Here is a 27,693-nt window from a genome sequence, read left to right on the forward strand (position 1 = left end):
TTTCTTTCTGGCACTTTGGTAGAACCAGCAAAACTGAGGAGCACACTGGGGTGACCAGTATTGCATGCAAGGGAGACAAGAGGATGGTAAAAACCCATGCAGACAAATGAAGGGTGCCCTGAGAACATCTTTCCTGGAAGCGATAACCCACTCCACATAAACTTTTAAGGTTGCTGGGCCAAAGCCTCCAATGGCTCCTCCATTTGGAGGAGAGGGCTGTAGGTTACTGTAAGGCCACCTGTGCCTGACTCCAGGCTGCGTTGTTCACATCATACACGTTTGTAAGAGTCTTCCAGGATTTATTTAATATCCTGGTAGTGCGGGACCCAGCTCTGCTCCACCAACCCCCTTAACATCAGCAAGGGGGCATCCCCCACTCAGCGGCTGAATGCTAGATCCGCTAACATTGTATATGATGAGATAGCATGGCGTGACCCTGACCCTCCCCCTCCTTCAGGCCTCCTGGGAAAAGGGTGAGAAGGACAGAGGCACCTGGGACTCCTTCTCCTGCAATCAGGACAGCTCACCTGGGCCAGCTTTGAGCCCTATCTGCCCGTAGTAGTCTCAGCATCAAGTAGGGGACTCTGCAGGATCCACACCCAGCTGGGAGGGAGCCAACCCCTGGGGGCCCCTCAGCCTCTACAGAGCCCTGCGGAGGGCCTGAGTCACCTCATGGCAACGTTTCTCAGGCTGAGGTTCTGTAGATTGGTCACATGTATGTAAAAACAAAACACACACACAAAAATGGAAGGAAACTCAATGCCATACTCATTTGGGATAGGGTAAGGGGGAAGAATTATAAATTGCTTATATGTTTCTTTAATTTCCAAATTTGTAAATAAGTAAAAAAAATTATATATTTGATTATATTTCATTTTTTATTTATTTTTTAAATATTTATTTATTTGGCTGCATCAGGTCTTGGTTGTGGCATGTGGGATCTTTAGTTGCAGCACTCAGGATCTTTAGTTGTGACATGCGGACTCCTAGTTGCGGCATACAAGCTCTTAGTTGGGGCATGTGGGATCTAGTTCCCTGACCAGGGATTGAACCTGGGCCCCCTGCATTGGGAGCACGGAGTCTTAGCCACTGGCCCACCAGGGAAGTCCCTATTTCATTATATTTTATTTTATTTTGTTATTATTATTTTTAAAATAAATTTTATTTATTTATTTATTTATTTATATATTGGCTGCGTTGGGTCTTCGTTGCTGCACGCGGGCTTTTTCTAGTTGTGGCGAGCGGGGGCTATTCTTCGTTGCGTTGTGCGGGCTTCTCATTGTGGTGGCTTCTCTTGTTGCGGAGCTCGGGCTCTAGGCGCACAGGCTTCAGTAGTTGTGGCATGTTGGCTTGGTAGTTGTGGCTCGCAGGCTCTAGAGCACAGGCTCAGTAGTTGTGGCACATGGACATAGTTGCTCCGCAGCATGTGGGATCTTCCCAGACCAGGGCTCGAACCCGTGTCCCCTGCATTGGCAGGCAGACTCTTAACCAGTGCACCATGAGGGAAGCCCTCATTATATTTTACATAGCAGTGTTTCCTATAACCTTTTCACATTGGAGTACTTAGGCCATAAGCCTTATTTTTTTATTACCACTGAATAATCTATCTCAGAACTGAATGAAGCAAGCAAGGCTTGGTGGGGATGTTAGGAAAAAAATTATTGGGGGTAAAATGTGACTTAACAATTAATTGTTCATTTCCGCTGTGCGGGTCTCCTGATGGGTCGGGTTGAGCAGGGCTGGAGGGACAGGGTCACTACTCCCACCTGTGTCATCAGACCTCCCACTCCTCACAGTGCCCAGGTGGGAGGGACCCACACTTTTCACCCTGGAGCCCCAGAGCCTTCCCTTTCCTCTGCATCACTTTCACTGTTCAGGGGACCAGTCACTTGAACGCCGCCCGGCCAAATGCCCAGGTTAAATCGACCCTGTAGGACATGTCTCTCTGCTACCAGAGCACATTTGGCAAAGAGCAGCAAACAGGCCCCACCCAGTGCCCTGGGGATGTGACCCCTGGGGATGTCAGGGCCCAAAGTCACTTCCAGGGTCTGAGTAGCCCCCTGGGTCCCACACACCGACCCGAGGGAGCCCACCTCCCCGCTGACTCCAGTCCCTGCCTTTGTGCGGCAGGTTCTGGTCTGACACCTGTGAAGACCGTGACCTGGAGGCCTCAGCCTGAGACTCAGAGGGGATGGAGCTTGTACAGTGTCTGGAAGCTTAAATGAGACACGAGGCCAAGGAAGGAGGGCCAAGGAGGGCCGCCTCTCTGCTCCTCCTCTCCTGAGTCAGCTATTTAGTGCCGGTTATCGCCTGTCTGAACTGTACAGATTCAGCATAATTTTAGATATACGTTTTATTTTTAACACTGGAGGCTTTTACATCAAGCAAAATTGATCTCCTACTTGGTTTAATTTTTAAACATTTCTATGTAAAATAACACACAAGTATAGGAAAGCACCCTCAGCAAAGGGAGGGCTCAGTGAATTACAATGGGCGCTCCACTCTGGGAAGCAGTAGTTTTTCCCTCTGTAAAAGCCCAGATGCTTCTGAGAAGCTCCTCTCAGCTTCCTTACTCTGGCCCCAGACCTCCACAGCGGAAATCCCAAAGGGACTGGATTCTCCCAGCCCTCCAGCGCCCTCCACTACTTTCTGAGTGTGCTGCCACACTAATTTTGAGTTATCTGTGTGTAAATCATTGCACTTGGAATATACACGGAGTAACTGATTTCATGCTTATAACTGAATAAGTTAGCACTTATTCTTCTCCCCTTCTACAGGGGGCTGCCAGGGTGCTGGGGACGGCCTCTATATTGAACTGAGTGTTAGTAACAGATGTGTTTATATTTACAAGAAACCATAAAGCTCTACGCTTAAGATCTGTGCCCTGTACAATACACCAAGTAAACTTCAATTAGAAAGAGATGCAAAAAAAATTTTCCCACAAAACAAACTTCAGGCCCAGGTGGCTTCCTCTGATTTCTACCAAACATTTAAGACACAAATGATGCCCGTCTGCTACACACTCTTCCAGAGAACAGATACAGAGGGAACACACCCACACTGCTTTCATCGGACCAGGAGAATACTGATGTCATACCAGCAGCAGATAGTACAGGACAGGAGAAATTACAGGCTAAACACTTCTGAATGTCGATGTCAAAATCCAAAAGCAAATATTAGCCGTCTAAATCTAGAGGTTTTTAGAAAGGGAGGAAGCTGGGATTTCATGGCGGTATTTCCGGTGGCTGATGTGGACAGGATCACTGGGTGTTTGGGTGCTGCCTGGGAACGTGGAGAGAAGGGGCAATGCCATCGGGTTAGTGGAATGAACGTCTGGTGACAGAGATTAGGAGGGCCTGAGTCATCCTCAGAGACAGTCCTGGGGTGGGGTCTCTAGGCTGTGGCTATGGAGGGGTCCCTCCAGGAGGACATGGGCCTCTCTCCTGTGCCGCTGCAGGGTCTACGGATGGATGAGGAGTTTGTAGGGGCTGGATTTTGATGAGGAAGGATGAGCAGGGAAGGTGCGCCCTCAGAGCCAGTGCAGCCACGGCCCCTCCCCAGCCAGGCCGTAGCCCAGGCTACTCTGACAGCTGCTCACATCAATGGTCAGGCGACAGTGGGGCACGCCAGCTTCACCCACTAAACCACCAAGCACGGCCCAGCAGGCCACTGTCCTCACTAATCAGCAGTAACTGTGCATCCAGGGCTGGTTGTTGAAGACCAAGCTAATTTGTTAGAGACGTGCCACGTGGGCAGCTGGCTTGGAGAGACCGGGGCTCTGAGTCACGTGGAGACAAGCCGACCACTGGTCAGACCACCAGGAGGCTCACCCGGTGTGTGACGATGCTGAGGGAGGAGGGACGTAGATGGGACCCCCTGATCCTTCAAGGGACCTTCTTTCAGGGATATTTAACAGCTGTGGGGTCAGGGATCAACATGTAAGGGAGGCAGCTGGGTCAGGCATGGGCCCTCCTGTTGGCTCAGACCCCTCCTGTCCTTGGAGCAACCATGGGGCAGGCAGGAGGATTGGGGGGATGGAGGGAGGGGAGCCCTGGGCTGAGGAGTCCAGGGCACCATCTAGAGGATTCAGGGGTTCAGGGATTTCCGTCCCAGGAAACCAAATACATTCCTGTCCCACATCCATCTGTCATCAGCTTTGCGACTCCGGGAAAGTCACTTAAAATCTCAACATTTTAGTGCCATGTACCATAAAATATGGATCACAGCACCTGCCGTGAGTTCCCTACGGGGCTGATGTGGGGACCACAGGAGATGATAACAGATATTCTTCACAAGCTCTAAAGCATCACACCCATAACCTTCCCCGCTCCCCTGCCCTGTGGCATCCAGGTCCCCTCTCTGGAGGCAGCACTACCACATTTCTTGCTTATTCTTCCAGACATGTAATATTTGAACATTTAGGTAGCACTTATGAAGTACCCATCATTTTTCGTCAGGGTCTACCTGATTTGTTGTATTAAGCTTCATCATGTAATACTAATAAGTGGGCCCTATTAACATTTCCATTATCACAGAACAAGGAACTGAGGACAGAGGGTCTGCATAACTTTCCCAGGTTCATGTGGCTTCTGGTATGATTTGAATCCAGACCATCAGGCACCAGCCCCCACTCTCTCGCTCACTGTGCTGTGCTCCCTTTCTATATTATCTCACTAAATAAAGTCATGTCCCCGTGCAGTCAGCCCGCTGGCTATTTTAAGTGCACACCACATTGCAACACCCTCTTCCCAAGGCCAGCTTTGATTCACTTGACTCCCCTAGACTCCCCTAGGAGGCTGGTGAACAAAGAGAACAGACGTGTGACCTGGGAATGAATTGACACCTCCGCATGGTCGTCTCCCAGCGACATATCAATAGTTCTCTCAATTTTTGTTGTGTTTTTCAGGATCATGACTCGGGTACCAAGAAGAAAAGGAAGATTATAAAGGAATCAAACACAGGATGCACAGGAATATCATATCAGATGCGATCAAGATAATCTGCTGGCCACCCGCAGCGGTGGTTCAGACACATCAGAATCAGCATCTGGCCAAACAACAGGGTAAGGACACAAATATCACCCCCACTAACCACTCCATTGAAGGTACTGTGGAAGTAATACCAGTAAGTAGATTCAGGAGTAATGGCTATAGTTTGTGCAGCAGAGCCTGGATCTGGCTGAGGGAGGGTTGGGCAGGGAAGGTGCCCACTCAGAGCCCGTGCAGCCACTGCCCGCTCTTAGCCAGGCCTTAGTCCAAGCTGCTCAGCTGGTCAGTTTCTAGCCAGTGAGACCCTGGGGGCCTGTAAGCTTCATCTGTTAAGCCACCAGAACACCAGCCCAGTAGACCCTGTTCCCCGCTAATGAATATTAACTGCTCATCGTCCAGGTTTGGTCAGTTGAAGATGACGCTGATTCTCTGTGCAACTGTCATGTGGGCAGTTGGTTTGGAATGTCCTGGGTTCTGAGTCAGGGAGTCAAGTAGACTACTGGTCATTCAGGGTGGTCACCTGACCACCAGGAAGTCTCACTGCAAATCAGCTGCTAGACTCAAGTGCTGAGGGGGAAGGGAGGGGAGATGCACACATATTTGGATACCCCGGTCCATTAGGGGGTCTTCATTTGGGGGAAAGGCATTGTATTTGGGGTCCGCGATTGAAACGTAGAGCCAGGAGTTGGGAGTTGGGTCCAGATTTGAGCCATTCTCCTGGGCCAGGCACCTCCTCCAGGTACCAGCTGTCTCCCTGCAGCATCCTTGGGGCAGGAGGATGTGGGAAAGGGAATGAGGAGAGCTCTTGATTTGTGTATCCAGCGCATGATCTCATGTCCATGTGTTCAGGAATCTCTACCCCCAGGGAGTCAACTCCCTCCCCTGCCTCAGACCCATCACTCATCAGTGTTGTGACTCTGGGCAAGTTATTCAATCTCTGTAAATTTCAGTGCCCTGAACCATAAAATATGGGCCACAGCCCCTACTCTGTCCACCCCATAGTGCTGATGTGAGAATCCCAAGAAATAACAGATTCTCTCCACTATTGAAAGTTGAGTATGGAAGTTTCTCACTATTATTGTTGAGGAGCGTGTTTCTCTTTTCAGTTCTGTCAGTTTGCTTCATGTACTTTGGAGCTATCTTGTTAAGCGCAAAATGTTTATAACTGTTTCCTCCTTGAGAAGTGGACTCTTTTGTCGCTCTAAAATGTCCTTACTTGTCTCTAGAAAAAATTGTCATAAAGTTTATTTGTCTTATATAATAAAGCCAGTCTAATTCTCTTTTGGTTAATATTTGCTTGGTTTATGTTTTCCCATCTTTTTACTTTAGATCTCTTTGTATCTTGAATTTAAAGTGCAACTCTGTAGATAGCATATAGCTAGATCATAGCTTTTTATCCGTTTTGCCAATGTCTGCCTACTGGAGTGTGTAAACCATGTATGAATACATTTAATTTAATCACTAGTCAGGTAGCATTGAAATCTGTCATTTTGCCATCTGTTTTCTGTATGAGTTATATCTTTTTGTTCTAATATTCCTCTATTGCTGCTTTCTTTTGTGCTGGTTATTTTCTAGTGTACCAATTTAATTCCCATGTTGTTTCTTTTACTATAGATTCTGGGTTATAGTCTTAGTGGTTTCCCTGGGGACAATTAACATCTTAATTTATAGCATTCTAATTTGGATTAATACCAAATTAATTTCAGTGACTTACAGAGACTTTACTCATCTGTGGATCTGTTCCATGTATCCTTCTGTATACTGTTATTGTCATATACATTACATATTTTATATGTTGTGTGTTCAGCAATATAGATTATAATATTCTTGTACTGTCCTTTTTAAGCAGATAGAAGAAAATAGTACATTGTTTATATGTTTATACTATATACATCTTATGTACTTATATTTACACTTTCTTTTCTATTTACATATGTAACAATTTCTTCATGTAGATTTGCGTTACTCTGTTGTCTTTTCATTTCAGCCTAAAGGACTCCATATTTCTTATAGGCCTGGTGATAGCAATGGATTCTCTCAGGTTTTATTTATCTGGGAATGTCTTAATGTCTCCTTCATTACTGAAGGGCATCTCTACTAGAGAATTCTTTTTTTTTTCTTTTACATCTTTATTGGAGAGTAATTGCTTTACAATGGTGTGTTAGTTTCTGCTTTATAACAAAGTGAATCAGTTATACATATACATATGTTCCCATATCTCTTCCCTCTTGCATCTCCCTCCCTCCCACCCTCCCTATCCCCACCCCAGGTGGTCACAAAGCACAGAGCTGATCTCCCTGTGCTATGCGGTTGCTTCCCACTAGCTATCTATTTTACGTTTGGTAGTGTATGTATGTCCATGCCACTCTCTCTCTTTGTCACATCTTACCCTTCCCCCTCCCCATATCCTCAAGTCCATTCTCTAGTAGGTCTGTGTCTTTATTCCCGTCTTGCCACTAGGTTCTTCATGACCTTTTTTTTTTCTTCCTTAGATTCCATATATATGTGTTAGCATACTGTATTTGTTTTTCTCTTTCTGACTTACTTCACTCTGTATGACAGACTCTAACTCCATCCACCTCACTACAAATAACTCCATTTTGTTCCTTTTTATGGCTGAGTAATATTCCATTGTATATATGTGCCACATCTTCTTTATCCATTCATCCAACGATGGACACTTAGGTTGCTTCCATGTCCTGGCTATTGTAAATAGAGCTGCAGTGAACATTTTGGTACATGACTCTTTTTGAATTATGGTTTTCTCAGGGTATATGCCCAGGAGTGGGATTGCTGGGTTGTATGGTAGTTCTATTTTTAGTTTTTTAAGGAACCTCCATACTGTTCTCCATAGTGGCTGTATCAATTTACATTCCCACCAACAGTGCAAGAGGGTTCCCTTTTCTCCACACCCTCTCCAGCATTTATTGTTTCTAGGTTTTTTGATGATGGCCATTCTGACCAGTGTGAGATGATATCTCATTGTAGTTTTGATTTGCATTTCTCTAATGATTAATGATGTTGAGCATTCTTTCATGTGTTTGTTGGCAATCTGTATATCTTCTTTGGAGAAATGTCTATTTAGGTCTTCTGCCCATTTTTGGATTGGGTTGTTTGTTTTTTTGTTATTGAGCTGCATGAGCTGCTTGTAAATTTTGGAGATTAATCCATTGTCAGTTGCTTCATTTGCAAATATTTTCTCCCATTCTGAGGGTTGTCTTTTGGTCTTGTTTATGGTTTCCTTTGCTGTGCAAAAGCTTTTAAGTTTCATTAGGTCCCATTTGTTTATTTTTGTTTTTATTTCCATTTTTCTAGGAGGTGGGTCAAAAAGGATCTTGCTGTGATTTATGTCATAGAGTGTTCTGCCTATGTTTTCCTCTAAGAGTTTGATAGTGTCTGGCCTTACATTTAGGTCTTTAATCCATTTTGAGTTTATTTTTGTGTATGGTGTCAGGGAGTGTTCTAATTTCATACTTTTACATGTACCTGTACAGTTTTCCCAGCACCACTTATTGAAGAGACTATCTTTTCTCCACTGTATATGCTTGCCTCCTTTATCAAAAATAAGGGACCATATGTGCGTGGGTTTATCTCTGGGCTTTCTATCCTGTTCCATTGATCTATGTTTCTGTTTTTGTGCCAGTACCATACTGTCTTGATTACTGTAGCTTTGTAGTATAGTCTGAAGTCAGGGAGCCTGATTCCTCCAGCTCCATTTTTCGTTCTCAGGATTGCTTTGGCTATTCAGGGTCTTTTGTGTTTCCATACAAATTGTGAAATTTTTTGTTCTAGTTCTGTGAAAAATGCCAGTGGTAGTTTGATGGGGATTGCATTGAATCTGTAGATTGCTTTGGGTAGTAGAGTCATTTTCACAATGTTGATTCTTCCAATCCATCAACATATATCTCTCCATCTGTTGGTATCATCTTTAATTTCTTTCATCAGTGTCTTGTAATTTTCTGCATACAGGTCTTTTGTCTCCTTAGGTAGGTTTATTCCTAGATATTTTATTCTTTTTGTTGCAGTGGTAAATGGGAGTGTTTTCTTAATTTCACTTTCAGATTTTTCATCAGTAGTGTATAGGAATGCAAGAGATTTCTGTGCATTAATTTTGTATCCTGCTACTTTACCAAATTCATTGATTAGCTCTAGTAGTTTTCTGGTAGCCTCTTTAGGATTCTCTATGTATAGTATTATGTCATCTGCAAACAGTGGCAGCTTTACTTCTTCTATTCCGATTTGGATTCCTTTTATTTCTTTTTCTTCTCTGATTGCTGTGGCTAACACTTCCAAAACTATGTTGAATAATAGTGATGAGAGTGGGCAACCTTGTCTTTTTCCTGATCTCAGTGGAAATGGTTTCAGTTTTTCACCATTGAGGATGATGTTGGCTGTGGGTTTGTCATATATGGCCTTTATTATGTTGAGGAAAGTTCCCTCTGTGCCTACTGTCTGCAGGGCTTTTATCATAAGTGGATGTTGAATTTTGTCGAAAGCCTTCTCTGCATCTATTGAGATGATCATATGGTTTTTCTCCTTCAGTTTGTTAATATGGTGTATCACGTTGATTGATTTGCATATATTGAAGAATCCTTGCATTCCTGGAATAAACCCCACTTGATCATGGTGTATGATCCTTTTAATGTGCTGTTGGATTCTGTTTGCTAGTATTTTGTTGAGGATTTTTGCATCTATGTTCATCAGTGATATTGGGCTGTAGTTTTCTTTCTTTGTGACATCTTTGTCTGGTTTTGGTATCAGGGTGATGGTGGCCTCGTAGAATGAGTTGGGGAGTGTTCCTCTCTCTGCAATATTTTGGAAGAGTTTGAGAAGGATAGGTGTTAGCTCTTCTCTAAATGTTTGATAGAATTCGCCTGTGAAGCCATCTGGTCCTGGGCTTTTGTTTGTTGGAAGATTTTTTTTTTTTTTTAAACTTTGGGTTTTTATTTATTTATTTATTTATTTATTTATGGCTGTGTTGGGTCTTCGTTTCTGTGCAAGGGCTTTCTCTAGTTGCGGCAAGCGGGGGCCACTCTTCATCGCGGCCTCTCTTGTTGCGGAGCACAGGCTCCAGACGCGCAGGCTCTGTAACTGTGGCTCATGGGCCTAGTTGCTCCGCGGCATGTGGGATCTTCCCAGACCAGGGCTCGAACCTGTGTCCCCTGCATTAGCAGGCAGATTCTCAACCACTGCGCCACCAGGGAAGCCCTGTTGAAAGATTTTTAATCACAGTTTCAATTTCAGTGCTTGTGATTGGTTTGTTCATATTTTCTATTTCTTCCTGGTTCAGTCTCGGCAGGGTGTGCATTTCTAAGAATTTGTCCGTTTCTTCCAGGTTGTCCATTTTATTGGCATAGAGTTCCTTGTAGTAATCTCTCATGATCGTTTGTATTTCTGCAGTGTCCGTTGTTACTTCTCCTTTTTCATTTCTAATTCTATTGATTTGAGTCTTCTCCCTTTTTTTCTTGATGAGTCTGGCTAATGGTTTATCAATTTTGTTTATCTTCTCAAAGAACCAGCTTTTAGTTTTATTGATCTTTGCTATTGTTTCCTTCATTTCTTTTTCATTTATTTCTGATCTGATCTTTATGATTTCTTTCCTTCTGCTAACTTTGGGGTTTTTTTGTTCTTCTTTCTCTAATTGCTTTAGGTATAAGGTTGGGTTGTTTATTTGAGATGTTTCTTGTTTCTTGAGGTAGGCTTGTATTGCTACAAACTTCCCTCTTAGAACTGCTTTTGCTGCATCCCATAGGTTTTGGGTCGTCGTGTCTCCATTGTCATTTGTTTCTAGGTATTTTTTGATTTCCCCTTTGATTTCTTCAGTGATCACTTAATTATTAAGTAGTGTATTGTTTAGCCTCCATGTGTTTGTATTTTTTACAGATCTTTTCCTGTAATTGATACCTAGTCTTACAGCATTGTGGTCGGAAAAGATACTTGATACGATTTCAGTTTTCTTAAATTTACCAAGGCTTGATTTGTGACCTAGGATATGATCTATCCTGGAGAATGTTCCATGAGCACTTGAGAAAAATGTGTATTCTGTTGTTTTTGGGTGGAATGTCCTATAAATATCAATTAAGTCCATCTTGTTTAATGTATCATTTAAAGCTTGTGTTTCCTTATTTATTTTCATTTTGGATGATCTGTCCATTGGTGTAAGTGGGGTGTTAAAGTCCCCTACTATGATTGTGTTACTGTCGATTTCCCCTTTTATGGCTGTTAGTATTTGCCTTATGTATTCAGGTGCTCCTATGTTGGGTGCATAAATATTTACAATTATTATATCTTCTTCTTGGATCGATCCCTTGATCATTATATAGTGTCCTTCTTTGTCTCTTGTAATAGTCTTTATTTTAAAGTCTATTTTGTCTGATATGAGAATTGCTACTCCATCTTTCTTTTGATTTCCATTTGCATGGAATATCTTTTTCCATCCCCTCACTTTCAGTCTGTATGTGTCCCTAGGTCTGAAGTGGGTCTCTTGTAGACAGCATATATACGGGTCTTGTTTTTGTGTCCATTCAGCCAGTCTGTGCCTTTTGGTGGGAGCATTTAATCCATTTACATTTAAGGTAATTATCGATATGTATGTTCCTATTCCCATTTTCTTAAATGTTTTGGGTTTGTTATTGTAGGTGTTTTCCTTCTCTTGTGTTTCTTGCCTAGAGAAGTTCCTTTAGCATTTGTTGTAAAGCTGGTTTGGTGGTGCTGAATTCTCTTGGCTTTTCATGTCTGTAAAGCTTTTAATTTCTCCATCAAATCTGAATGAGATCCTTGCTGGGTAGAGTAATCTTGGTTGTAGGTTTTTCTCCTTCATCACTTTAAGTATGTCTTGCCACTCCCTTCTGGCTTGCAGAGTTTTCTGCTGAAAGATCAGCTGTTAAACTTATGGGGATTCCCTCGTGTGTTATTTGTTGTTTTTCCCTTGCTGCTTTTAATATGTTTTCTTTATATTTAATTTTTGATAGTTTGATTAATATGTGTCTTGGCATGTTTCTCCTTGGATTTATCCTGTATGGGACTCTCTGTGCTTCCAGGACTTGATTAACTATTTCCTTTCCCATGTTAGGGAAGTTTTCAACTATAATCTCTTCAAATATTTTCTCGGTCCCTTTCTTTTTCTCTTCTTCTTCTGGGACCCCTATAATTCGAATGTTGGTGCGTTTAATGTTGTCCCAGAGGTCACTGAGACTGTCCTCAGATCTTTTCATTCTTTTTTTATTCTGCTCTGCAGTAGTTATTTCCACTATTTTATCTTCCAGGTCACTTATCCGTTCTTCTGCCTCAGTTACTCTGCTGTTGATCCCTTCTAGAGTATTTTTAATTTCATTTATTGTGTTTTTCATCATTGCTTGGTTCCTCTTTAGTTCTTCTACGTCCTTGTTAAATGTTTCTTGCATTTTGTCTATTCTATTTCCAAGATTTTGGATCATCTTTACTATCATTATTCTGAATTCTTTTTCAGGTAGACTGCCTATTTCCTCTTCATTTGTTAGGTCTGGTTTGTTTTTACCTTGCTCCTTCATCTGCTGTGTGTTTTTCTGTCTTCTCACTTTGCTTATCTTACTGTGCTTGGGGTCTCATTTTCGCAGGCTGCAGGTTTGTAGTTCCTGTTGTTTTTGGTATCTGTCCCCAGTGGCTAAGGTTGGTTCAGTAGGTTGTATAGGCTTCCTGGTGGAAGGGACTAGTGCCTGTGTTCTGGTGGATGAGGCTGGATCTTGTCTTTCTGGTGGGCAGGTCCACGTCTGGTGGTGTGTTTTGGGGTGTCTGTGGCCTTATTATGATTTTAGGCAGCCTCTCTGCTAATGGATGGGGTTGTGTTCCTGTCTTGCTAGTTGTTTGTCATAGGGTGACCAGCACTGTAGCTTGCTGGTCGTTGAGTGAAGCTGGGTCTTGGTGTTGAGATGGAGATCTCTGGGAGATTTTCGCCGTTTGGTATTACGTGGAGCTGGGAGGTCTCTTGTGGACCAGTGTTCTGAGGTTGGCTCTCCCACCTCAGAGGCACAGTCCTGATGCCTGGCTGGAGCACCAAGAACCTTTCATCCTCACGGCTCAGAATAAAAGGGAGAGAAAATAGAAAGAAAGAGGATAAAATAAAATAAAGTAAGATAAAATAAAATAAAGTTATTAAAATAAAAAATAGTTATTAAGAGAAAAAAAATTTTAAAGTTAAAAAAAAAAAAACGGACGGACAGAACCCTAGGACATATGGTGAAAGCAAAGCTATACAGACAAAATCTCACACAGAAGCATACACATACACACTCACAAAAAGAGGAAAAGGGGAAAAAATAATATATCTTGCTCCCAAAGTCCACCTCCTCAGTTTGGGATGATTCGTTGTCTATTCAGGTATTCAACAGATGCAGGTACATCAGGTTGTTTGTGCAGCTTTAATGCGCTGCTCCTGAGGCTGCTGGGAGAGATTTCCCTTTCTCTTCTTTGTTCGCACAGCTCCCGGGGGTCAGCTTTGGATTTGGCCCCGCCTCTGCACGTAGCTCGCATGAGGGCGTCTGTTCCCGCTCAGACAGGACGGCGTTAAAGGAGCAGCGGATTAAGCGGCTCTCGCTCACTCAGGCGGGGGGGAGGGAGGGGTACGGATGCTGGGCAAGCCTGCGGCGGCAGAGGCCAGCGTGACGTTGCACCAGCCTGAGGCACGCCATGTGTTCTCCCGGGGAAGTTGTCCCTGGATCACGGGACCCTGGCAGTGGCGGGCTGCACAGGCTCCTGGGAGGGGAGGTGTGGAGAGTGACCTGTGCTTGCACACAGGCTTCTTGGTGGCAGCAGCAGCAGCCTTAGCGTCTCATGCCCGTCTCTGGGGTCCGTGCGGATAGCCGCGTCTCGCGCCCGTCTCTGAAGCTCGTTTAGGCGGCTCTTTGAATCCCCTCTCCTCACACACCCCGGAACAATATTCTCTTGCCTCTTGGGCAGGTCCAAACTTTTTCCCAGACTCCCTTCTGGCTAACTGTGGCGCACTAGCCCCCTTCAGGCTGTGTTCACGCCGCCAACCCCAGTCCTCTCCCTGGGATCCGACCTCCGAAGCCCGAGCCTCAGCTCCCAGCCCCGCCCGCGCCGGCAGGTGAGCAGACAAGCCTCTCGGGCTGGTGAGTGCTGGTCGGCACTGATCCTCTGTGTGGGAATCTCTCTGCTTTGCCCTCCGCACCCTGTTGCTGCGTTTTCCTCCGTGGCTCTGAAGCTTCCCCCCTCTGCCACCCACAGTGTCGGCCCGCGAAGGGGCTTCCTAGTGTGTGGAAACCTTTCCTCCTTCACATCTCCCTCCCACTGGTGCAGGTCCCGTCCCTATTCTTTTGTCTCTGTTATTTCTTTTTTCTTTTGCCCTACCCAGGAACATGGGGAGTTTCTTGCCTTTTGGGAGGTCTGACGTCTTCTGCCAGCGTTCAATGGGTGTTCTATAGGAGCAGTTCCACGTGGGGATGTATTTCTGATGTATCTGTGGGGAGGAAGGTGATCTCCGCGTCTTACTCTTCCGCCATCTTCTCCTCTCTAACCTTGTTTCTACTAGAGAATTCTTGGTTGACAGTCAATGGCTTTCAGCACTTCTTTTTTTTTTTTTTGGCCACGCTGCGCGCAGCTTGTGGGATCTCAGTTCCCCAACCAGGGATTGAACCCGCGCCCTCTGCAGTGAAAGCGCGGAGTCCTAACCACTGGACTGCCAGGAAATTCCCTTTTTTAGCACTTTTACTACGTCATCCCACTGCCTTCTGTTCTCCATGATTTTTAATGAAAGTCAGCCCTTAAACTTAGTGGGGAGCTTTTGCCCGTGATTAGTCACTTCTTTCTTGTTGGTTTCATGACTCTCTCTCTTTGTCTTTGACCTTCAACCATTTTATTGTGATGTGAGCTTATTCAACTTGATGTTTATCGAACTTCTTGAATATTGATTGTGTTTTACATCAAATTTGGTGAGATTTTGGCTATTACTTCACATGGCCTCCCTTTCTCTCTCTCATGTCTTTTTGGGACTCTTCTTTATGCATGTGTTGGTATGCTTGATAGTATTACCCAGGTCTCATTAGGCTCTGTTCATTTTTCTTCCCTGTCCCCCCCCCCTTTCTTTAACTTACTGTTCATCAGACTGGAACTCAATTAACCTGTCTTCAAATTCGCTGATTCTGTCTTCCTCCTGCTCACATCTGTTCAGCCCTATTGTGGGTTTGTGTCCCCCCCAGTTATATATTAAATCTCTAATGCCCAGTACCTGTGACAGTATCCTTATTTGGAAATAAGGTCTCAGGTTAAGATATGGTCATACGGGATTACTGTGGGCCCTAACCCAATGGCTGTTGTCCTTATAAGAGCAGGGAAGTTTGGATACACAGACACAGAGGAGAGAAGTCCCCGTGATAATGAAAGCAGAGATTGGAGTGATACAGCTGCAAGATAAGGAAAACCAATGAGTTCCAGAAAATACCAAAAGCTAGAAAGGAACAAGGAAGAATAATTTTCTTGATCTTTCATAGGGAGCATAGCCGGGCCTACAGCTTGACTCCAGACTTCCAGCCTCCAGAAGTGTGAAACAGTAAATTTCTGTTGTTTTAAGACATGTGGTTTGTAGTAATTTGTTACAGCAGCCCTGGGAAACTAATCTAAGCCCCTCCAGTGAAATTTTCAGTTATTACTGTCCTTTTCAACTACAGATATTCCATTTGGTTCTCTTTCATAATTTTATCTTCTTTATTGCCATTCTCTACTTCGAGGAATATAATTTTCATACTATTGTTTAGTTTTTAAAATATGATTTCTTTTAATTCTTTGAACATACTCAAAAAATGTTCCAGGGTTCATAGCAGCACTATTTACAATAGCCAAGACATGGAAGCAACCTATATCCTCATCAACAGATGACTGGATAAAGAAGATGTGGTGTATATATATATAATGGAATAATACTCAGCCATAAAAAAGAATGAAATAATGCCATTTCCAGCAACATGGATGGACCTAGAGATTATCATATTAAGTGAAGTCAGACAGAGAAAGACAAATGTCATATGATATCACTTATATGTGGAATCTAAAAAAATGATACAAGTGAACTTATTTACAAAAATAGACTCGCAGACATAGAAAACAAACTTATGGTTACCAAAGGGGATAGCAGGGGAAGGGAGTAGAGATAAATTAGGAGTTTGGGATTAACATACACACACTACTATGTATAAAGTAGATAAACAGCAAGGACCTACTGTATAGCACAGAGATATTCAATATCTTATAATAACCTATAATAGAAAAGATTCTGAAAAAGAACACACATATATATATATATATATATAAACCGAATCATGTTGCTGTACACCTGAAACTAACACAACATTGTAAATTAACTACACTTCAGTTTTAAAAAATGGTTTAAAAAAATAGCTGATATAAAGTATTTGTCCATTGTCAGGAGTTTCATGAAGATACTGTCTACTAGGGTTTTTTTTTTTAAATAAATTTATTTATTTTTGCTGTGTTGGGTCTTCGTTTCTGTGCGAGGGCTTTCTCTAGTTGCGGCAAGTGGGGGGCCACTCTTCATCGCGGTGCACGGGCCTCTCACTGTCACGGCCTCTCTTGCTGCGGAGCACAGGCTCCAGACGCACAGGCTCAGTAGTTGTGGCTCACGGGCCCAGTTGCTCCGCGGCATGTGGGATCTTCCCAGACCAGGGCTCGAACCTGTGTCCCCTGCATTAGCAGGCAGATTCTCAACCACTGCGCCACCAGGGAAGCCCTACTAGGGTTTTTTTCCCCTTGTGTGTCAGCCTGTTTTGGGGGGGGGCCGAGAACACCCCCAGGCTATGTGATTCTCTCACCGAACTCAGTATATTGTCATACTAGTTGCTATGATTTATTACAATGATAGCACACTAAGCAAAATAAGCTAAGGGGAAAAGTACATGGAGGAGGTCCAGAGGAAACCAGGCACAGGCTGTTAGGAAACCTGCTCCAGTGGAGTCACACAGGCACACTTAACTCCTCCAGCAAAACTTGCGATAGCACATGTGAAATGTTGTCTTCCAGGGAACCTCATTAGAGACTGTGTGCCCAGAGGTTGTTACTGGGGTCTGGTCATTTAGTCATCCTCTGCCTAGCACATACCTAAACTCAAGAATTTCAGCAGGAGAGAGATGTTCAGCATAAAGCACAGTGTTTGCAAAAACAGCTTGGGCACAGTGAGCCACTCTTACTGGAGAATGGTGGGGACTGTCCTGATTCCAAGTTCCCAGACTCTAGCCAAGGGCCAAGCTAGCAAGCAGGACTTTCTAAGGAAAGCAGTCTCAGCCCTACTATGTCAACTCTTTTCTGGACCACGTAGGACCACACTTTTTTTCTTTTCTTTCTTCTTTTTTTTTTGGCGGGGGGGGGGCATAAACTGGACATTTAAAATAATATCACATGGAAACTCTGAGAATCAGATTCTCACCCCTCCCCAGGATTTGTTGTTTTGCTATTTTTTTGTACTTGTTGTGTTTTTGGTTTCTTTTTTGTTTTGGGTTTTTTTTTTCTTTTGTTGTTTTTTTGCTATTGACTTTTCTGAGCGAATTCACTACAGTGTATTCTGTGTCGTGTGTGACCACTGTCGTCCCTGTTTGGTTACTTGGTGGTCATTTGTTGATTGGATAGAGATTTCATTAACAGCCTGGAACCAAGAAGTCACCCAGTCTTTACTGAGGGGCTCTGTGAGCATGGGGATTTTTGTCTTAACACTCAGCCAGGCAGCGGAAATCCCCACCTAAGCCTACACTTCCTGCTTGTGCAGAACGTCAAGGTCAGCCAGAGGTGAGAGCTTAGAACCTTCCCAGGTCTTTCCTGAGCATGTGCACAGCCCTGAGTATGTGAGCCAATTCCTCATAATAAATCTCCTTCTATCTCTTTTTGTTTCTCTAGAGAACTCTGACTAGCTCAGGCTCCACATGACCTCTACAGCCAAATGCTTACTTCTTAGGATGTGTCATCTTTACGACATGGCTGCACCCTTCCTTCCTCTCATCCAGACTCATCTAGAGTCACTTCTCCTGACCCTGTCCCCACCTCCATCTGTCACACTTAGGTCCAGTGCAAATTCTATTATTTTCTTGGATGAACAACCAAAAATTTTTTTTTCTGTTGACATATGCTGTTACCAACACCTAGAGCATTTTCCCCCTCATTTCTCCTTCTAGCTCATTTCCATAAATCCTAAAGATATCACCCTCTGGGGTCAGGTTTCTGTGTCCTAAATGCTTCCCCAAGCCCAAACCCTCACTGGGGATTTAACTCAATATGTGCTCCCACGGCACCCTTCTAATTCTCACACTGTTGTGTTCAGGGACTGGTAGAAAAAGGTGAAGATGGGGCTTTGGAGGCACAATTGAGGAGACTGACATCCAAAAACATAAGCTGTGTGAGAGCATTACTGTTCTAGCGTTAGGGACCCCAGGAAGTGGCCAATATATGCTGTAATGGTGGATAATCCACAGGACTGAAAAATTAGATCATTGCATGGAATTGAAAGATTGTTAGGAAGAAATTGGGTAAGTAAATGTCCCTTTAGCTATTCTTGGCATTAATTGTTTACAGTTCCTTTATGGAAAAAATCGGAGGTTAAATAAACATATTTAACCTAGCTCCTCTTCATTAATAAATACATGTAATACACATCATCAAGTAGATCCCAGTAGGTTTAGAACTGTGCTGCATGTAAATATTTTTGAATGAGTAATTCTAAACATCCTTAACTGGATTTATTGAGTTTTGTTGGCAGTCCCAACTTTAAAAAGCCCCTTTAAGTACCCAGTATTGTCTACTCCATATCTCCTCAGGGATCCATTGCACCCCGATGCTCTGGGCAGTGAGTAGGTAGCCTGAAGCCCAAAGGTCTTTCTCTCACTTCCCTGTGGACCTTGAGCACAATGCAAGCACCAAGCTGCTGTCCCATGCTGATCAGTAATAATTAGCCTCGTCTCCAGGCTGGAGACCAGAGAGAGAGAGGCCAGGCTGCCTTGACCCAGAGCCCACAAATCTCTCTGCGATTCCTGAGAGTCGGTTAACATACTTGTGGGTCAGGAGTTTGAGGACACAGCCTGAGTGTTGCTGCAGCCAAGCTGCTCCCTGGTTGCCCACATTGTTGCTATTTCCAGTACAGGTAATGGTGGCCATCTGTCCTGGGCCCTTAGATGCTGAGGGTGGCTAAGTCAGCCCTGCCTGGGCCATAGACCCTACAGGGAGAGAGGGAACAGTGAGCCAAGTGAATGAGGGTACAGGGCAGAACTGAGGGGTCCCCCACAAATATTCCACCCAGAACAGGTCAGCCCTCACCTATGCAGAGAGGGAGGAGAATGATGAGGAGAGGGGTGCAGGTCATGGGGCAGGTGCTCAAGAGCTGTGCTGCCTGAGACTCCAGTGGGTGCTCCCCTAAGTCTCTCTTATTCTGAGGCACCCATGGGTGGGAGGAGTTCCTACATTCACATGTGTCCCTGTTCCCCAGCACACTCAGCCCTGGGCAATGTCTCTGTGGCAGGTTAATGGCCCCTCCAAAGATGTCTATGTTCTAATCCTTGGATTCTACCCAAATGTTGCCTTATATGGGGAAAGGGAATTAAGGTTGCAGATGGAGCTAGGCTGCCTATCAGCTACCATTAAAATAGGGAGAATATCCTGGATTATCCAAGCGGTCCCAACATCATCACAAGGGCCATTAAAAGTGGAAGTGGGAGGCAGGAGAGTCAGTGTCAGTGGGATATGAGAATGACTCCATTGGCCATTTCAGGCTTTGAAGATGGAAGGGGGGCCGGGAGGCAAGGAATGCAGACAACTTCTGGAAGCTAGAACGAAGGAAACAGACTCCTAGAGCCTCCAGAAAGGAATGCAGCCCTGCTGACACATTTATTTTAGCCCGGTAATGCCCACATCAGACCTCTAACTCAGAGTCAGGAAATTCCTTATTCTTAGATTATATATTGTATTGCTACTTAGGGCAGATTCATTCCTAACCTACTCAGTAACGTGCAACTTAGGTACTATGATACACTGGAGAAAGTTTATCTGTAAGCCTTTGGAACAATAAAGCTTTCTCCTAGAAATATTTGATACCCAGTTTCCTTCATCTAATTTATAAAGGACTAGTAGGCTAATAAAGTCAGATGGTGTTCTGGTCACGATATTTATATTCATCTTACAAAAGCAACAATTTTTTCTAATCAGTAGATTAAGAAGCCTAAGACCATATTTTTAATAACAAGACTGAATTCAGTGATTTTAACATGAATACCTTTATTGAATCACATTTTAAATTTATAATTCTAGACATTATAGTGTTATGAATAAATAATATTTGTATTGCATTTATAGGAAATGTTCAGAAAGTTCTCATTACTTTGAATTTGTTCCAAGTGATTTTTGTAGCTCTCTAGAAATGTACTACCATAAATGTATTATCATAAATCAAATTCTAGGTTCAGAAAAGAATGTGTCATCTTTAATCATGGAGACCATATCCTATATTATATTTATCATTATTAGCAATACAGCTAGGTAGGACGTTACCGGGATTACAGTATATTTAAAAGACTTGTTTTAATTTTATTTCTTTTAAGATGGGTTCAAATTGCAAACCTAAATTGATTAACCTATAATCAAAGCAATTATATTATTTTTAAACATATCCTTTCTGATGTATTTGAAGTCCCCTAACTACCCCACCTCAAAAAAAAAAAAAATACCACTCTAGGAGTATAAGAGAACAAAAGTTTCACATATTGTTTTTTTATTTAATTAATTAAGTTATTTATTTATTTATTTATTTATTTATGGCTGCGTTGGGTCTTTGTTGCTGTGTGCGGGCTTTCTCTAGTTGCGGTGAGCGGGGGTTACTCCTTGTTTTGGTGCACGGGCTTCTCATTGCGGTGGCTTCTCGTTGTGGAGCACGGGCTCTAGGTGTGTGGGCTTCAGTAGTTGCAGTGCGTGGGCTCAGTAGTTGTGGCTCGCGGGCTCCAGAGCGCAGGCTCAGTAGTTGTCGCGCCCGGGCTTAGCTGCTCCGTGGCATGTGGGGTCTTCCCGGACCAGGGCTCGAACCCGTCCGTGTCCCCTGCATTGGCAGGCGGATTCTTAACCACTGCGTCACCAGGGAAGTCCCACATATTGTTTCTTAAGTCTATTTAAAGATAGTTTTAAGTGGAGAGAGAAAAAATAATGTGTCTGCTTTCAGGAAAAACATGATAGCTTCATTTAAACAACTTATTCAAGACTTTCTTCTGATGATGGTACAGCTAACACAATAATGTCACACTTAGAACATGCACAAGAGAATGAATTAAACAGAAATGCTAACAAAGCCCTTAATTTACCTTCTTTGTGGAAAATGTGACAAAATGTTACATTCCTGAGCCACCAACTTTTAAATCGCAAAGCTCTCCTTACTACAGCTCCACCAGAAAAAATTCAGATTCCCATGCAGGTACAAAGAACAAACTATTGCATATATAGGTTGTTTCTTTCATACAAAATATTAAACACAAATAAATTCCCATTTAATTTTGCCACTTTTATGTCTTCACTGTCCTTGAGAAAAAGGATGTTACAAAACTAAAGTAGGTATGATTTTCCAAGTAGAATTTACTTGTTCATAGATATATATATTCTCCATGTGACTAATGCCCAACCTTTTTTTTTAATTAATTAATTTTTGGCTGCTTTGGGTCTTCATTGGTGCGTGCAGGCTTTTCTCTAGTTGTGGCGAGCAGGGGCTGCTCTTCATTGTGGTGCATGGGCTTCTCATTGCGGTGGCTTCTCCTGTTACGGGGCAGGGCCCTAGAGTACGTGGGCTTCAGTAGTTGTGGCATGTGGGCTCAGTAGTTGTGGCTCATGGGCTCTAGAGCACAGGCTCAGTAGTTGTGGCGCATGGGCTTAGTTGCTCCGTGGCATGTGGGATCTTCCTGGACCAGGGCTCGAACCCATGTCCCTTGCATTGGCAGGCGGATTCTTAACCACTGCGCCACCAGGGAAGTCCCCCAACCTTTACAATTAGAGCAGCATTGCTTGGAGTACAGAATATTCAGGCATGTTTAATCATAAAGTCCTTGTAACACATTTGAGAGGTAAATTGTAAAACAAAACTCTCACTGTCAGTTCTCCCGCCTGGAGAAGAGAAGCCTCATGTTAAGTTAGTGGTAGTATTGAAAATAGCATAACACACTTGGAGTCTCGTCCATGTCCAGTCAAGAATGGTTTTAATTCTGATTGTGCATCTAGGAAAAAATTTAAGATGTACAGATGCAGAATGAGAAAATAAGTTTACAAATTGTGGTTTTCAACATCCCATCATGCTTTCTTCTCTATGTTAAAGGTAAAAGAGACGTTTTGACAGAGATTCATGTGGTTCTTGGTGAAGACTCTGGCCCACCAGGTAAGCCAGCTTATGGGCATAATGGCAAGGAGCAGGAACTCGGATAATACCCTTTAGGAGAAAGATCAACCAAAAAGATTTTTTTACTTTTATGTCTGCTTTCCCTAAGTTTAAATTTTTATAGATATCCAAGGTTCAAAAAGTAGATTCAGTTTTGAACAATTTCACAGATCTGAAGGAAAATCAGTATCAAAAAATACTTACCATATTCATGGTACCATAACCATGTTCATATGGAGAACAGTATGGAGGCTCCTTAAAACTAAAAACAGAGCTACCATATGACCCAGCAATCCCACTCCTGGGCGTATATCCAGAAAAGATGAAAGCTCTATTTCAAAAATATACATGCACCCCAATGTTCGTAGCAGCACTATTTACAATAGCCAAGACACAGAAGCAACCTAAATGTCCATCAGCAGATGAATGGACAAAGATGTGGTATGTGTATACAATAGAACAGTACTCATTCATTAAGAATGAAATAATGCCATTTGCAGCAACATGGATGGACCTAGAGATTATCATACTAAGTGAAGTAAATCAGAGACAAATATTATTTGATATCACTTACATGTAGAATCTAAAAAATAGCATACAAATGAACTTATTTTTATTTACAAAGCAGAAACAGACTCACAGACACAGAAAACAAACCTATGGTTACCAAATGAGAAAGTGCAGGGGGGAGGGATAAATTAGGAGTATGGGATTACAGATGCACATTACCAAATTAAAGAAAAAAAAATACTTACTGAAAAATTGTAATACATGTGGCATAGTTTGTAAGTTAGACTTTGTACTGCATCTGGGCTCAAGTAAAGCGTGTCATGGATGACATTATAATGAGTGGGAGTGACAGTGCCAGTGCCTTCTTTCACAGACTGACTCACAATAAAAAAGTCATACCTAGAATTATAGAACATAATTGGTATCAAGCTTATTTTAGAAGAAAAACAATGTAGCAAACCTAGTCTCTGAAGTAACAATTTACAGAAATCCATGATACAGAGTTTCCTTTTTATTTAGAAGCCTGGCTAACTGTTGAGCAATGATTTGCTAAAGCAAATCTACAAAGGACAGTGAAATCATTGACAATTAATAACGCTCATGGGATTTAAGCTCAAAAGCATATGCACTGATGCCTAGAGGCAGCAAACATCAAATTAGCACGTTAGACATGGTCATAGGTAATGTGATTCAGAGATTCAGGGAAAGATGGGAATATCCATCCCTGCAAATCACCAGAATATATTCAAACTCCCTAAATTATATAAGTGGTAAGGTTAACCAATTTATTGTAAATATTGAATGTTTATATCATTTTATGTTACACTTTGTTAATTGTACTTTTCATTTGCTTTGTTTTCTTCAATCCTTTCATGCCTTCTACTAGAAAAATCAGTGTTTCTGTCTTTCTTCAAATTTAATTCATTTCTCCCTATCTGTTGGTATGAATGTCCTGTTTTATTTCTTGCTGTGGCTTTGCATAACTTTCTCATTTGCATAATTCACTTTACAAGTCTAAAGTTAACCAGAAGTTCTAGCCTTCTTCCTAACAACTGAATCATCTTAGAACGATCAATAAATATTTGTCTGTTTTTAAAATTCTCTGAGAAACAAAATGACTGAAGACAGAAAAAATTATCTAACATACCTACCATTTTTAACCTTCTTTAGGTCAATTCTTCCTTTCTCGTGCAAATCATGCAAACCTTAAAAAATTCTGTTACTATTTGAATAAAAAGGAATCTTTAAAATAAAGAAAGAAGGCTTACCATTCCGTCCTAGTCACCTCTAAATCAATAACCGTTCCTGGAGATGGACTGTCAAGTCTTCCCTCATCCTTTTCAATAAAAAATCTGGTGTTTATTCGTTTCTTCACCACGATGAAAGTTAGTCTGACACTTAAAAGATTATGATCAGTGTCACTCTGGTTGCTCTGCCTTATCTCAGAAGCATTCAGAGTGTCGAAAACAGCCCACACGTAGGAGCCATTAAAAGGAGTCTGCAGATGGTAGCTCTCCACACACCCCAATTTTACTGTCTTAGCTCCAAGAGCCTGATTCAGGAAGTAAAGGAGGAGGTTTCTATTCATAGCCATTCAGATCCTAGGGGAAGGGTCCCTTCCTCCCAAGGTCAAGATTACTTGTACTGTCTGTGCTGGGCACCAGGCTTCACTGACAAACAGGTGAGGCCAGAGAAGGGAACTGAGAGGAATCCCCGGTCCTGGGACGAACAGAACTCCAGGATAAAGGAGCTGGATAAGTACAAACCATTGACAGGCTATGTTCATGGACTTTTAGGAATATCTGAGGTTAGCAAGCCCTCCTCCATCAAGGTTTGGAAGGAGATTAGAAAAAGAAAGAATCATGGGGTTCCATATGGGGAAACAACGTGCTACTGCAAGGCTTCAGTTCTGCTTTCTCCCCTGATGTGGGCATGGAACACAAAGGGGGAAGGGTCTGTTTTTTTCTCCCCACCCATCCACTGAAGCTCTCTGTATCCAGCTTTCCAATTCACACATCACAGTTGTTGTAGATATTTCCCCCCTGCCCCTGGAAACTAAAATGTAAAGCTTACAAAATCTGCACTTCATGAGTAATATACCCACCTTTGTCCTCTGTAAGCATTTTCTAAGTAGGACTCCATCTGTTTTAGTTCTTGGTCAATCAGTGCTTGAAGCTGTCCTTCTCCCACTCCATCTCGATACCCAATGATAGAATGTGGCAGAGATGAATTTTGTTCATACCAGAGCTTCAAGGCAGCTGAAAGGAAGTCAGAAACACATATAAATAAACCATAACTTGGAACAAAGTGGCCACTGTTTTTGACAACTTCTATGTTCATTTGTCAACATGGTAGCTTTCAGGACACTGCTTAAGTCCTCAGTCTAGTCCATACTTAACAAGAGTATGAAAATTTTGAGCCAGATAATTGTTTGTGGTGGTCAGGGGCAGGGAGTGTTGCTGTCCCATGCATGGTAAGACATTTAACAGCATCCCTAAACTTCTGTCCACTAGATGCCAATAGCACCTCTATCCCCACTGTGACAACCAAAAGTGTCTTCACTCATTGCCAGATGTCCCAGGTGGGGGGGCAGTATCTCCACCAGTATAGACTCAAGCCCTCCAGCCTCCACCAGGCACTGACTATGCAAGCAGGTTGTCAGCCCATTGACAAGCTCCTGCCCCGATTGCTGGATGATGCATTGAGAGAACCACCTGTATGGAGAAAAATAAGCCATTAGTTTGGAAAACAAGATTAATTCAGAATCAAAATGATGAAATTAATCTATGACCAAAAAAAAATTCACTATCAGTAGTTGAGGATCCAATTAAAGATCCATTCTTCATCCGGCTGCAGAGATCCAAGTATTGGTCTCTTCACATATCTTAGGCATTTTGTAACATTTTGAATGCACACAAAGAGTAAGATAGAATGGAAACATTTGTTAACATTAACTACAAATTATACATGCTTTGAATACATATGACTCATATTGTTTCAGCTCTTGGGGAATTCCACAAAGTGCAAACCCAGTGTTTTTCTGGAGACTCCTACTTCTAGTTCAATGTCGTAAACAATGGTTCATCCATATGAATCTGCTTTGGAGGGAGCAGTTTGCTTCAAAACAGTAATAGCTATTGTGACCACTGCTCAGCGTATCAAGTAAAATCACCTGTTTGTCTCGAGTTTCTATCCCCTTATTGCGTTTTTGTTTACTTCAGAGTATTAGGATGACCTGATAGGGTATGATGTATGTTTGCCTCTTCATCTGAATCTGTACTCCGATGGATGGGATCAGATATTTTGGCTTTACATTTTCACTGCTGCATTCTCAGTATTTACACATAGCAAGTGCTCAAAAATATCTATTGCATGAATGCAAGCTTAACTTTTTACCTATTATCACAACATTTTCTACTAAAAAAGGCAGAGTAAATCCATGTTACTCTATTTAGAGTATGACTGGAAGAAAAAGATCCTTAAAGGATACTGTGGAATTATTCCTAGTGGGCCACAAACAGCATTGAACATAGTGGTGGTTTGTGACTGTCCCACGTACCATAATGCACAAGAGAAGAATATGCAAACCCATCTGCACTATGGGTTTTATTTTCTACTCTACGCACAGAAAATAAAAGGTCCCTGGAGAAAAGGAGAATCATAGGATATAGAAGCACATCTCCTTATTCAGGTACATTATATACAAATGTATGAAGACAAGATCTTATTATACCTACAGGCCACTGGGTATGTTCCCATATGTGTCTTCACCCACGTATATCCTAAGTGCTTCCTCATGTGTCCCTATGCAGAGACTCACTGATCAAATCCTGCGGTTGGCAGAATTCTACTTGTCCTCATCCTTGGAACTTGTGAACATAGTGAGATCTGGGCCCTGTGATGATGTTATATGGCACAGTTGACTTTAAGATAAGGAGAGTCTCCAGATGGATGATATCCGACCTCATGAGCTCCTTTAAAATCAGCGAGTTTTCTTTGGCTGATGACAGAAGAGGAAGATGGAGAGATTCAAAAGAGAACAAGAACACAGTGTGAATTGGCGGGTTGGAAGTTGGAGGGGAGGCAGGGAGCACATCAGAAGGAACGTGGATGAAACTCTAGAAGCTGAGACTAGCTGTAGGTGACAGCCAGCAAGAAAGTGGGGTCCTCTGTCCCACAATCACAAGAAAATCGGCTCTGCCACATCGACGTATGCTGGGAAGAGGATCCCAAGCCTCCAGGTGAGAATGTGGCTTATGTGACACTTAACTCAGCCTTGGGACTTCCCTGGTGGTCCAGTGTTTAAGAATCTGCACTTCCTCCGCATGGGGCATGGGTTCGATCCCTGGTCAGGGAACTAAGATCCCGCATGCTGCGCAGTGCAGCCAAAAAAACAAACAAAATCTCGGCCTTGTAAGGCCCTGAGAGCCACGCAGTGCCCAACATCTGACCCACAGGACTGTCCGTGGTCATGTGAGTGTTGTCTTAAGCTGCCACATTTTGTCGTAGTTGTTAGGCAGCAATAGAGAATGATCAGAGGCTTCCATACAAAATGTTCTGGGAGCCTAACTTTGCCAGAAGATCAGGAGAGCGCATCACTAAGAACAACTTGTCCATGGAGCTTGCCAACAATGTGTGTTAGGTCCGCCTCTCCTATTTGGCCTCCAGATAGCTCCCCACTAAACACTGTCTGCCAAAGCTTACCCACTGCGTCAAGTCTGGATCGATGCTTGCCACAAATCCTGCGACTGACTTCCGTCGACGTACAATACCGTGGAAACAATCGATACCGATGAACATTGCATT

General features: G+C 42.9%; 1 protein-coding gene across 4 annotated transcripts in view; it reads left to right on the top strand.

Moving 5' to 3' along the window:
• SGSM1 (small G protein signaling modulator 1) overlaps positions 1-27,693 on the top strand; it is a 175,996-nt gene that overhangs the window by 20,928 nt on the left and 127,375 nt on the right. For all 4 annotated transcript variants that reach the window (XM_082354435.1, XM_082354436.1, XM_082354437.1 and 1 more), the window contains exons 2-4: positions 4,907-5,062; positions 22,318-22,377; positions 26,700-27,128. In XM_082354435.1, coding sequence (XP_082210561.1) covers positions 27,100-27,128 — 29 coding nt within the window. In that variant the 5' untranslated portion in view covers positions 4,907-5,062; positions 22,318-22,377; positions 26,700-27,099. The remainder of the gene's footprint in view (positions 1-4,906; positions 5,063-22,317; positions 22,378-26,699; positions 27,129-27,693) is intronic.

This window comes from Balaenoptera borealis (genome assembly GCF_965194805.1).
Source record: "Balaenoptera borealis genome assembly, chromosome: 14".
NCBI lineage: Eukaryota > Metazoa > Chordata > Mammalia > Artiodactyla > Balaenopteridae > Balaenoptera > Balaenoptera borealis.